At 38.5% G+C, this 13,321-nt stretch overlaps 1 protein-coding gene across 3 annotated transcripts in view; it reads right to left on the reverse strand.

The window, feature by feature from the left end:
- The window catches only part of EXOC6B (exocyst complex component 6B), a 494,441-nt gene that overhangs the window by 79,475 nt on the left and 401,645 nt on the right, over positions 1–13,321 (reverse strand). The window contains exon 21 of one of the 3 annotated variants that reach the window (XM_070429463.1): positions 2,913–3,332. The exons of the other annotated variants lie outside the window; for them this stretch is intronic. Coding sequence (XP_070285564.1) covers positions 3,312–3,332 — 21 coding nt within the window. The 3' untranslated portion in view covers positions 2,913–3,311. Of the gene's footprint in view, positions 1–2,912; positions 3,333–13,321 lie in introns of those variants that run through there. 3 annotated transcript variants of the gene reach the window in all.

Raw genomic sequence — 13,321 nt, forward strand, 5'->3', positions numbered from 1 at the left:
AAAAGTACATTTGGCCCGGACATATCCTGATTTCACCTGTTCAGGTCTCTGGGTATTCAATAAAGCAAGTTCAGCCGCTGTGCCAAGAGGCCACACAGAGTTCAAGGTAACACCTCACAGCCATCAGCAGGTTAATTATAATTTCATTTTCAAACATACCGACTGCATGCTTGTTTCAACTCCAAATGACCTTACCTGCTTAATTTTTTTGTTGGGGGGGGGGGGGGGTGAGGGGAGAGTGGTCTACACGGAGTAAATTTCTGTCAGCAAAGCTGAAAGGCCACTCAGAGTTCATGGTAACAATTCATATTTTTAACAGGTTGCCCAGACCTAAATCCTCACCTCCAAACATTCCAGAGAGAGCACTTAGTAGCTATGAAGGAAGTAGGGAGTGGGGGATGGGGAAGGAGAGGGTGGGGAAGGGAAGGAGAGCTATGGCTCCTGACTTGTGGAGATCTGAGAAGTTCAGTGCCCATGGCCGTCTTGGTGTGCGGGTTCTGGCTCGTGAGGAAAGGCCTGGCAATTCCGGGGTGGAGCCTTGCAGGAGTTTCCAGGGCCTCACTTGATGACTGCATCACTGCATCCCGGCCAGAGCAAGACTGGCTCCAAAGCAGCCTGTGTTACATTCTCCCTCTTCCTCCGTGAATAGGAAGAGAAAAGGAAGCTCTCAGAGGGGTAAATGTTTTCTGCAACAAGGGCCCTTTCTCTTATCAATTAGGCTGAAAGAGCCCAGGTAACAACAATGAGAGCAGTCGTTTCAGATGTGATTTCTCATCCCCTGCTGCCTATGTTGGATCACATGTCAGAAGGACAAGTTTTGTGGGACCAACTGACCCATTTTCCCACTTAACAACCAAACCAGAACAACTGGCCCCAAAGCTTTTGCTCAGGAATGCTTTCTGCATAACTCATCACTCATCCTGTACAGAAATCTCATTCTCCATTTCACAGAGCTTAGTTGTTTGTTTTGTTTTAATTCTTTTCTTTTTCCCCCCAAACTACCTAAATGACTCAGCTGCTCATAGTATTGTTCCTGTTGTGAGCTGAATTTAAGAGGCCAAAAATAAGCAGAGACCCCACCAGCATAGTTCACGCTTGGCCATTTATTCCCCTTGAAACAATCATTAGTTGTATGGGACTTGCCTCAAGTTGCCTAAGAGAAGTCTTCCCTGGCACTTAGATCATGGACTGGCTTGGGCAGCATCTGCGTGCTTACAGCCTGATGTGCCTTGTCAGCCCTCTGACAATATAAAGAGACAATTTCTATAATGTTCGCTCATTCCCTCTTCAGAGGATCCTTTTTTGGCAAACAAGTGGGTGGTGTAACAAGCTTTTTCACTCTCAGAACTTAACCGCAGATTATCTCAGTACTGCTTTTCAAATGAGGGAGGTAATTTCTGGCTGCTGCGGGACCACAAAGCATTTACTCGAGTGCCCCACCAGAAAGCAAGAATGTTTTGTAATTGTTGCATAACCCAGTGATTTAGCCTGTTCTCTTCCCCCAAATGAATCTTATAAGAAGCCCAAAGTATAAAACATAGAATATCAAAGCTGGTTAGGCAAATGTAGGATAAACCACCTAGGGACTGTCAGCTCAGCCCTCACACCCACTCCACCCCCCAGCTTCTACTGCCACAGCCTCGAATCACCTGAGGCAGTGGTCGGCAAACTGGCCCCTTGAGTGTGGCTCTTCCACAAAATACCACGTGCGGGTGCTCATGTACAGTGCGATTGAAACTTCATGGCCCATGCTACGGGGCCAAAGAGCCGCATGTGGCTCGTGAGCTGCGGTTTGCCGACCACTGACCTGAGGGAGCACAGTCAAACCACTAGCCACCATGCAGCACAGCTTAAAACCACCGAGCGATGGACATGGGTGGTAATTAGAAAGCAGGTATGTGTAAGTGGCAAATCATTTCCCCAAACTTAGTTAACTCAGGATATAGGAATGATCATGCTAAAACACTTTTTCCATTACACTGTCATCTCCTGAAGGTAGGAGCTTTGGCTTATTTATATTATACTCCCCACAATACCTCGCTTATCCTAAATGTTCAATAAATGTTACATTATTCTACCTTGCCTCATTCGGGAAAAATTCTTTCTGTGCAGAGCATGTCCCTTTCAGGGGGCAGAAATGACATCTCCCTCCTCCCTCACTCCTCATTCGCCCAGAAATCCCTAATCATCACAGGGATCACGAGACACTGGTCTTCACATGAGACTCTTCATCACAGAAACACTCCATCTGACCTTCAAACACGGTGACAACTTTCCTTAAGGAGAAATGTAGAATGACAATTGAAAGTTGAGGCCTTCAATAAAGCGTATTTGCTCTCAACCCTCCCACTTATAAATAGAAACAAACTGATAATTTCCATTTTCTGGCATTCCAAAGGACATCCGCAAGTGCAGTCTGAGAAAAAGTCTTGGTCAAACTGACAATTGCAGGGAAGCAAAATCTCAATGAATTAAGAAAATGCTCTGCAGTGGTTCTCAACCTTCCTAATGCCGCGACCCTTTAATACAGTTCCTCATGTTGTGGTGACCCCAACCATAAAATTATTTTCGTTGCTACTTCCTAACTGTAATTTTGCTACTGTTATGAATCGCAATGTAAATATCTGATATGCTATATGTGTTTTCCGATGGTCGCAACCCACAGGTTGAGAACCACTGCTCTAGAGAATAGCAGTTTTGCAGCCCTCATTTCATACATTAGAAACAAAGGAGACATAGGGAGGGTTACATGAAACTCACTGGTAGTAGACTGGCGAAAGAAAGCAAAACAGTGAAAGGGAGGAACCTCTGCGAATGGACTAAAAATAACACTGACAGACAAATACTTCTAGTCTTTTAATTGGTGGGTACAGGACAGTTAACATTTACAGAACACAGAATGTATGTGGGAAACAAGATAACAATGTGGACACATGCTGGTGCTGGCGGCTGTGCCAACAAGGGGGTTTGGAAAAGCAGATTCTTCACTCTGTACTGAGTCATTTAGAAACAGTCAGGTGACTGAGGGACAACATCAGCAGCAGCAGCGATGATGACAACAGAAGATCACTCTGTTATCTAAGATGCACAGGACTTGAGTTAGGAATCTTCACATTCAGGAAACCCTGTGACTACTTTGGTCTCCAGGTTTGTAGGGCCTGCCACACAGGTCTTCCCCAAGCTTGTCAGGTTTAGTTGTCCATTTTCATCCACAAAAAAGCAGTGAGTGTTAAACCAAGGTAGGAAATCATTGAAGTCTGCCTTTCATTTTAGGGGAATTGTTCCTTCTCAATCAATAATCAATTATGCATTTACTGGCATCGCTGGGGGTCCTAAAACAAAGCATTGAACTTGAAGGCACAACACTGGAGCCCAAATTTAGTATTGCTACTGAAGAGCAGTGCTCAAGAATAGCTTGAGTATCTCTTTCCTCATGTCTAAAAGTGGAATAACAATCACTACCTCACTAGATTATTTTTAAGGTAAAAAAAAAGATAATTATTTATGAAAATATCTAGCACTGTTCCTGGTGCATGTTTGATCCAGGATCCCCTGTGGGATCCCACGTATGTGAAGGATCAAAGGAGAGATAGAAAGAAACGAATTGTGATTTTGTAAGTCAACTTCCATAAGGTAGATAGATCCCAGGCACTTTGTAGCAGGGATACAAGCTTGGCTGTAGGGGACTAAAGTTGCGGGATGGGAGTGGGAGGAACCCAGGCCTCTGAGTTTGTAACAAAGCAAACCTCAGGAGATATCGAATTGAACCGGATTCAGACCACAACTAAGATTGAAGGCTAGAACCAGAGCCAGATTCGATTGACTGTAAGACAATCACACTAAGGGCTGCTCCATGATACGAAAAGGACTTTCATTTCAATCACGGCATCCTTTCCATCGCTATCTCCTCCCTGTCACTCCTCTTTTTCTGACCCTCTTTTATACCTGAATCAGGGCTAACCCGGAGCTAGAACACAGACTGGGAAGAATCCTATGGTCACAGGCCTATTTACCAGTGGTAAGATCTAGTCCTTTAGGTAATTATTCTTCTGCCAAACTTTCCGGAGTTCTAAAGTGCTCAGGGATAATCTGACCCAGTCCTTAATATTAGATTCAAAATGGGGACCAGGTGGCTTAGAAAATTTGGGCCTTGGTCCACCTAAAAATTGTATAAGGACCCAAAATACTAAAGAACTGCTTTTTATGGTATATATGATAAAATATAATTGAGATGGAGGTCATTTTTTACTCCTTTCAAAGTTATGATGGTAAAGGAACTTTTGCTGAACTTACCCTTCCCTTTCGGATCAACATTAGTGAACTAACAATTAATATAGACATTTTTCTAGAGCTACTGAGCCATTTAGAAATAGTCAGGTGACTGAGGAATAACATCATCTTCAGCAGCAATGATAACAACAACAAGCTTCAAGCAAATAAGCCTTACTGAACCAAGTAAGTAAGGATTCCTAAAAACATAGTCACAGTAAGCATGTATCGGTTCTTAATGTCCCCTTGGCTCGGTGCAGTGCAGCCCTTCCCTTTGGATATCCCATCCCTCATGCCCTTTCCTTAATAAATTCATTTTTTCTTTATCCACCCATTTGAGATGGCTATTTAGCCTGCCCATGTACCACCATGTTAACTAGCTAAAAAGAAAGCTAATGCAGCCATACTAATATCAGACAAAGTAGACTTTAAAGCAAAAAGCATTATAGAGATAAGGGGTACATGTCAGAATGTTAAACAAAAATCAATCTACTAAGAAGATGCAACAATCCTAAATTTAAATGCACCTAGAAATTTATGCTATGATATATGCAAACAAAAAATGAATAGGACTAAAAGGAAAAATAAGCAAATTTACAATCATAACTGGAGAGTTTCATACCTATCTCAATAACTGACAGAATAATTGGAACAACCAAAACCTCAGAGGAAATATAGAATATTTACCCATTGTGATGAACAAACACGGTCTAATTGATGTCTCTAGAACATTGCAACCAGTAACTGCAGAAAACACATATTTTTAAAGGGCATATAGAATATTTACCAAAATTGACCATATACTGAACCATACGACAAGTCTCAACAAATTTCAAAGGACTAGAAATCACTCCATTACATTCTTGGCCATAATAAAATCAAGCTAGAAATCAATAACAAAAAGATAGCCAGGAAATTAAAAAATGGAAAATAATGCCCTACTAAATAACTCATGTATCAAAGAAGGAATAAAAATAAAAATATCTTAAGCTGAATGTGAATGAAAATGTGACACGTAAAGATCTTTGGGATGAAGGTATAGTTGTACCTCAAGGGAACTTTAGTGCCCTAAATACATACATTAGTAAAGAAGAAATACTGAAGAAGAAAAAGGTTGGATCTAGGTATTCATCTCAAGAAGTTAAAGAATAGCAGACTGCTATTGCTGCTGCTGCTGCTGCTGCTGGTTGCTACTGCTCATAGCAGAAATCAGAGAAGTAATAGGTAAATGTAAATTGAAATCAACAAAGTTAAAAATGGTTCTTTGAAAAGACTAGTAAAAATGATAAATCTCTATATAATCAAGAAAAAAGAAGACATGCATTATCAATATTAGGAATGAAAAAAGTACATACTAAAGATCCTACAGATAATTAAAAATATAATTAAAAAATATTATGAACAATTTTATGTCAACAGATTAGGAAATTTAGATGAAACAGATAAGTTTCTAAAAAAAACAACAACAAAAAACACCACAATTTACCAAAACTGACACAAGAATAAATAGATCTGACTAGTCACTATATTTAAAGAAATTGAATCCACAATAAGTTTCCCAGAAATTATTTCATTGGTGAAATCTTCCTCACATTAAAGGAAGAAAGATCACTGATTCATACACAAATTCTTCCTGAGAAAGGAACGGAGGGAATTCTTCTTAACTGATTTTTATTAAACTGGCATAACCTTGATACCCAAACTGGAAAAGGCCATTATAAAAAACAAAATCCAATAGAAGATTGGGCTAAATACTTGAACTAGCACTCTACCAAGGAAGATATGGTAATGGATAATTAACATATGAAGAGGTTGTTCAATATCATTAGTATTAGGGCTATAATACTAGACATACCTTGTTTTATTGCACTTTGCTTTATTGCACTTCATAAATGATGCATTTTTTACAAATTGAAGGCAAGATCTACCACTAGCAAAAAGATTACAACTTCCTTTATGGCAATACTTGCTTTATTGAGGTAGCCTGGAACCAAACCCATAATATCTCTGAGAGATGCCTGTATTGTCTATAATAATAAAAGCATAATATGCTAATTAGACCAGATGTCCTTCCGGATGAAGCCAGGGCTGTGAGGGAAGCCCAGGCCCCGGGTGCCAGAGGGAAGCCAGTGCTGGCAGCCGGGGGAAGGAAGGCCTACTCTTATATGAATTTCGTGCATTGGGCCTCTAGTATTATTATATTGTACAGTATATTATTCTATTATTCAAAATAAACTCACACTGAAATACCAATACACACCCACCAGAATGGCTAAAAATAAAATGAATATGACACGATGTGTTGTTGAGGATGTGGAGCAAGTTGAATTACCATAACTCGGTATAAACTGATTCCAATCACTTTGAAAAACTGGTAGTATCTATTAAAGTTGACATGCACATATTCCACCCAACAGAAATGGGTACATCAAAAGGCGTATTCAAGCCTACAAGACTGTTCAAGAGAGCACTATTTGTAAAAACCCAAACAAAAATATCCCAAATGTCCATCAACAAGCAAACAGAATTAAGAAATTGTGGCATATTCATATAATAGAATATTTTACAGCGTGGACAAAGGGCCACATACTAAACCTGACAAGCCCAGAGGAGGCCTATAAGGCAGCCTTATAAACTCAGAGACCAGGATGGTCTAAAATTAAAAATTTCTAACTAAAAGCAGTGCATGGCAAGTAGTCATGTCCTAGGCTGGTATTTTTAGGACAATCTTTGCTTATCTTTAGCCTGTCTGTGTCTTTTTTTGCATCTGTGATAACATACCTGATAACATACCTTTGGAATATCAAAGTATTTTTTTTTCCCTAACAAAGGTCAATCTTTGCCTTAAATGAGCCTGTCATCTTTTTTCAGCATCTATGATAACATACCTGATAACATACCTTTGGAGTATGAAAGTAATTTCCTTCCCTCCCTCACCCCCTCAAAGCATAATCACCACACCACACATCCCCTCATTGTTATTATTATGTTAACTGTTAACTATCCTATACCCTCTTACATAAAGGAAATATATATTGGTTTTACCTTTTTACATATATATATATATATATATATATATATATATATATATTTCAGAGAGGAAGGGAGAGGGAGAGAGAGATAGAAAAATCAATGATGACAGAGAATCACTGATTGGCTGCCTCCTGCATGCCCCCTACTGGGGATGGAGACTGCAACCTAGTCATATGCCCTTGACTGGAATCGAACCTGGGACCCTTCAGTCTGCAGGCTGATGCTCTATCCACTGAGCCAAACCGGCTAGGGCTATTGGTTTTACCTTTTATCCTATGCCAGAGATTTCCCTGCTTTGCTTTCTCCCACCTTCCTAATCTATCACCAGTGGATTTCAGGTAACCACCTTATGTCTTTCCCTTTGATTCTAATGTATAAAATAAGTGGTAAAACTGACATTTTCCAGAGCATTTTCTCAATCTGTTGAGATTTTGCTTCCTGGAAATTGTTGTCAGTTTAGTTCAAATAAACTCATAAAAAAATCTTACAGGCTGGATGTTTCTTACGTTGACAAGAGCAATGAAAAAAATAAATAAATAAACTGCTTCATGCAACAATTTAAATGAATCCCATAAATATAATCCTATATAATAAAAGCCCAGCAGCCGAGTGGTGGAATGACCAGAAAAACTGGTCAACCAGTCCCTATGATGTGCACTGACCACCAGGGGGCAGGCACTCAATGCAGGAGCTGCCCCCTGGTGGTCTGTGCGCTCCCACAGTGGGAGCACCACTGGGCTGACTGGGATGAGCGGCACTCCCACAGGCCACACGGGCCCCCCACCAGTGCACGAATCCCGTGCACTGGGCCTCTAGGGTTTAATGAAAGAAGCTAGACATAAAAAGAGTACAAACTATATGATCCCATTCATATAAAATTCAAAACAGGCCAAACTAATCAATGTTGATAGAAATAAGGATAGTAGTTACTACTGTTTGGGTGTGAAGCATTAGGTATAAGGGAAATTTCGAGGGATGGGGGTAATTTTTTTTTAAATCTGGGTTTTATGGGTATATTCACTGTGAAAACGTATCAAGCTATATAATTATGACATAGATTTTTCTGTCCTACAATAACATGTTTATGTTAAAATGTCAATAAACGGAATACTTAATTTGCCCCTTTAAATCTATACTGCTTGAAAACCTCTAAGTGGGTATACAGTATGTCATAAGTAGCAGCCAAAGAAATTCACAAGATATGTTCATGAGCCTGTTACTTGGATGGTTTTCCACTCAGCTGAACACAGGTAGGTGCTGGTATGTGTGTATTTACCATTTTAAATTTGAAAATGTTTTCATTTTTACTCCTTGACTGGGCCAAAGGGTGCCCAGACATTTGGTCAAACATTCTGGGTGTGTCTCTGGGGGTGTTTCTAGATGAGATTAACATTTGAATTGATAAACTCAGTAAACCAAATTGCTCGCCCTAATGTGAGTGGGACCCATTCAATCAGTTGAAGGACTGAAGAAAACAGAAAGGCTCACTCTCCTGCAAGTACTAGTAAGAGGGAACTCCTCCTGGTGCCCTCAGCCAGATATTAGTCTTCTCTGGCCTTTGGACTGGAACTAAAACATCAGCTCTTTCCCTGCCTCAAGCCTGCTGGCATTCAGACTGAACCTACGCCATTGGTTCTCCTTTGTCTTTGGCTTGCTGACTGCAGATCTTGGGAAAGGTGTCAGCTTTCATAATCAAAAGAGCCAATTCCTTCTAATAATCTCTTATAATAAACAAATATATATGTGTATGTGTGAAATGGTAATGGAAGGAGACTTGACTTGGGTGGTGAACTCACAGTACAGTGTACAGATGATGTGTTGCAGAACTGTGCACCTGAAACCTGTATAATTTTGTTAACTAGTGTCACCACAATAAATTCAATAAAAAAGGAAAAATAAATATATATGTGGGTGTGTGGAGAGCTCTGACTAATATACCATGTATTGCTTAATTTTTTTGATCATAATAGATTGTTAAAGGCAGAAAACATGAGGAACACTGAAAAAATAAAGACCATAAAGATGATTCTAATTTTGCAAATAAGTCTCAAAGATGATCTTAAGCTAACAATCTTATAATTAAATTCATTGGTCAGACTCCTTATAATGTACAAAAAAAGTCCTTAGTCTTGTAAGATTAGTCATATTGACTCTCATTTTTAAAGAAGTATTCGCACTAACTACCACAAAATACCTTTCCTTATTTTATTTAGAAACACAACTTGGAAATTTTAAAAACAAATTATTTTTTAATATTCAAAATTTAAAAATTCAATAAGTCATATAAGTGGGATTTGGCTCTTTGGATCCATATTTTAATAGCTGGTATTCCTTACATTTTATCTACAAACCAATAAAATATTATAATTGTATTACTCACTAAATTATGCTTCTTCTTACATAATTAGTCTAAAATAATGAAATATTATGCATACTTTTTATATGGGAACAAGTGACATGTATTTAATATTTATAAACATTACATTAAAATTAACTTTAAAATCTTTAGTAATATGCAAAATCTGAATTTTAATTGCTTCTTTAGCACATGCCACTGGGGGGAAGGAACTTTATTTTTAAATTCTGAAGGGGGGTAATCATGAGATTTTATTTACTGTAAATTCCACAACTCGTAAATGTTTGAAAGTGTTAGTCTATTGTCTACCCCCAACTTTTACAGATTAGGAGACTGAGACACCCAATAGTTAAGCAATTTGACCAAGGACACACTTTTAGTTAGTGGCAGAGTCAGGGTAAACATTCAAGTTGCAACTTGATTACTGGTCCAGAGTTCTTGCACCACAGCATAAGATAGCTTTTCCTTCTAGCACTATGGGTCATACTAGCTCCTCAACTGGTTTTTTATATGCACAGAAAGAATCTGGTCCACTCTAGCTTTTAAAAGGCTGCCATGTCTGACTGAGAAATTCACAAATATAATGGCTCTTTACATTCCCCTCCACCTTCAATAAATTTGGCTTTCACCAGCTAATGTCTGAAAACATCTTTGGATAATTTTCAGCAGAGAAACAATAAATCAGAGATGTCAGTGGCTTAGAGGGGAGAGCGTTTCCAATTTTCATAAACAAAAACTTCAGTGACAGCAGCTTTCAGGTTTTGGATGTAATTTTCCTAACTGATGTCTTCACTGTGGTGTCCCTTGGCTGTCTTCCACTCACTAGCCAATCTTGGGGGAAACATGATTTATGTTGCCGCCACATCAATGTGAAAATCTGATCAAGTGAAGTAGAACTCTGCAGGTTGGCTGGGGAAAGCTGGAAGCAAGACACTGTTCACATGTGGAAAAGGCAAAGACAAGGTCCATCGATCGAAGTCCTACTGCCCCACTTCTGGTTTAAATTGGCAACTGATTAGTAGCTAATGACACAGCCTCAAGAAACTTCCACTGAAATTACTATAAAAACTCTGAAAAGGTAAAAAACAAAAACTCTTACCAATGTAAAAATCTGAAACAAATGCCTAACTTATTGCCAGAATACAGAAGGATTTTCACTGTAACAAGAATGGAGCAGAAATGAGAATCACCATCCACAGCTCACACAGAACAGACCCACCAGTTTTCTCCACTCCTACCCCTGGCTCAGAAACCAAGCTCTACAACCGTGTTTTCCAACCTTGGGCAATGTTCTGCAAATACAGATTCCTTGGCTCCATTTCTAGAGATCCTGATTCAATCAGGTTTGGTGGAGAGCGGGGGGAGGAGAAGGTAGGGAAGAGAAGGATAGGAGTGTCCAGAAGGGAATTTTTTTTTTTAATAAAGCTCTTTAAGTGAATCTGATGATCCCCCAGGTTTGAAAACTACTTGTCTATACCAATCAAAAAAATTGATTGATATAGACAGGCCATTCCTCTGTTGCATAGTTGATGCTTTTCTTTAAACATAATCAAAGTAGATTGTCAAAACCAGTAAACTGACATTGATACAATACTATTAATTCAGGTGTAGAGTTTATTTGGAATTCACCAGTTTTTACACACATTGATTTGTACGTGTGCTTTATATGCACTTATATGTGTGTGTACATTGTATACAACTTATAAAAGTTTATCTCATGTAGATTTGTGTAACCATCACTATAACCAGAATGCAGAACTGTTCCATCACCACAAAGGAACTCTTTTGTTTAACTTCTTACTGGTCACACCGGCCCTTACCCCAACCCTTAACCCTTGGTAACCACTAATTTGTTCTTCACCACTGTCATCTTGTCACTTAGATAATGCTATATAAATGGAAATATGCAGTAAGTATATAACCCTTTGAGATTGGCTTCCATTTTTCTTTCAGCATAGTGTCCTTGTGAGCCATCCAACTTTTTGTATTTATCACTAGTTCAATCCTTTTTATTGTCAAGAAGTATTCTATTGTACAGGTGTATCACAGACTGTGATCCATCCATCCTTTGAAATACATTTGGACTGTACATTGAAAGTACATTTCCAGTTTTTAGTAATTACAAATAAAGCTACTATGAACATTCATTGATGTACAGGTTTCCGTGTAAACATGATTTCATTTTTCTAGGCTAATGTTCAGGAGTGTAATTGCTGGTCTATATGGTAAGTACATCTTTAATTTTATAAGTGACTGCTAAGCTATTTTTCTAGAGTGATAGTACCAACTTACATTCCCAGCAGTAATGCATGCATAAGAGATACAAATATTCTGCATTCTCACCAGCAGTTGTTTTCTCAGTTGCTGCTTCCTGAGGTGCACAAAACTAGTTATCCTTTTCCAGCTTCCACCCAGTACTTATGGTTTCATAAGATGGAAAAAAGCAAGAAGACTTGAGGTGATGCAAAGCATTATGGAGTCACAGTGTGGGTACAGATGAAAAGACCCCAAGCAATTTGTATATATCACTAGTTCATCCTTTTTATTGTCAAGAAGTATTCTATTGTACAGATGTATCACATACTGTTTGTCCATTCATCCTTTGAAATACATTTGAATTGTACCTTGGAAATACATTTCCAGTTTTTGGTAATTACAAATAAGACATGTTGGGGCAATAACATTTCCATTCATCCTACTGGTTAATGCCAGAGGAGACAATGGGGGTAGGCTTATGATAAGCAGTTGCTTTAGAAGAGTAATTGCCAAAGGAGAGACACTTGGATAGGAACTGTGCATATCAATGTGTTCTCCAGCTGAGGATCTGAGGTGGAGTTAACCACACTGAAGAATAGGGTTAAGAGATACATGATTTTTAAAATAAAAAATCTGGTATTTGAGCTTTCGGCCTAAAAATAAATAGCTACTGTGATGTGGCTTATGAGCCAATATTCTTGCTCCAGGCTTATAATACATGCTACTGTGCTGCTCCTAACTTGGAGACAAGAGCAGGAACTTTCTTTTCTGATATTTCTGGGGAAACTATGGCAATCAAACCCAAGTAAAGAAGACCACAGTGAACCACATATTCTATCTGTTGAAATAAACAATGCATCTAAATATTCCTTCTTTGATGAGTAATCAGGAAAAAAAATTATGGAAAACTACTCTAGGATCATTGCAAAGGATTATCATCCTTAAAGTTCAAGAGAAAAGATATACTTCTGGAAAATATTTAATATAGACACCAGAAAAAAATAAAAACTGATTTTTATTCCCAATAAGATGCAAGGAAGAAGTCCACAGTGAAAGCAGTTATGATGACAGAGATAGTAGAAACAATGCAAAAAAATGCAATAGTAGAATTTCCATAAATACTAGGTATTAAAGGTAGTAATGATCATGAAGTCAGCATCTTAAACAATAGACATAAAGGACAAGCCTAAGTAACTTTCATAAGAATGCTGAGATTTAAAAGAACAACACACAGATAAATAAAAAGAGAAGATGATTTATATGGGTAGACAAGACCTAAGAATTGAATCAATTATTTATTGTTTACTTTCCAAAGTTGACATTTATTATAGTCTGTCTTTCTACTTTTTGGTCCTCAGTTCGATTCTTCACAATAGAGACAGACCAGTTTCTATCATAATGCAGGAA

This window comes from Myotis yumanensis, unplaced genomic scaffold (assembly GCF_028538775.1).
Source record: "Myotis yumanensis isolate MYYU_CA2020_CCGP unplaced genomic scaffold, mMyoYum1.0.hap1 SCAF_11, whole genome shotgun sequence".
NCBI lineage: Eukaryota > Metazoa > Chordata > Mammalia > Chiroptera > Vespertilionidae > Myotis > Myotis yumanensis.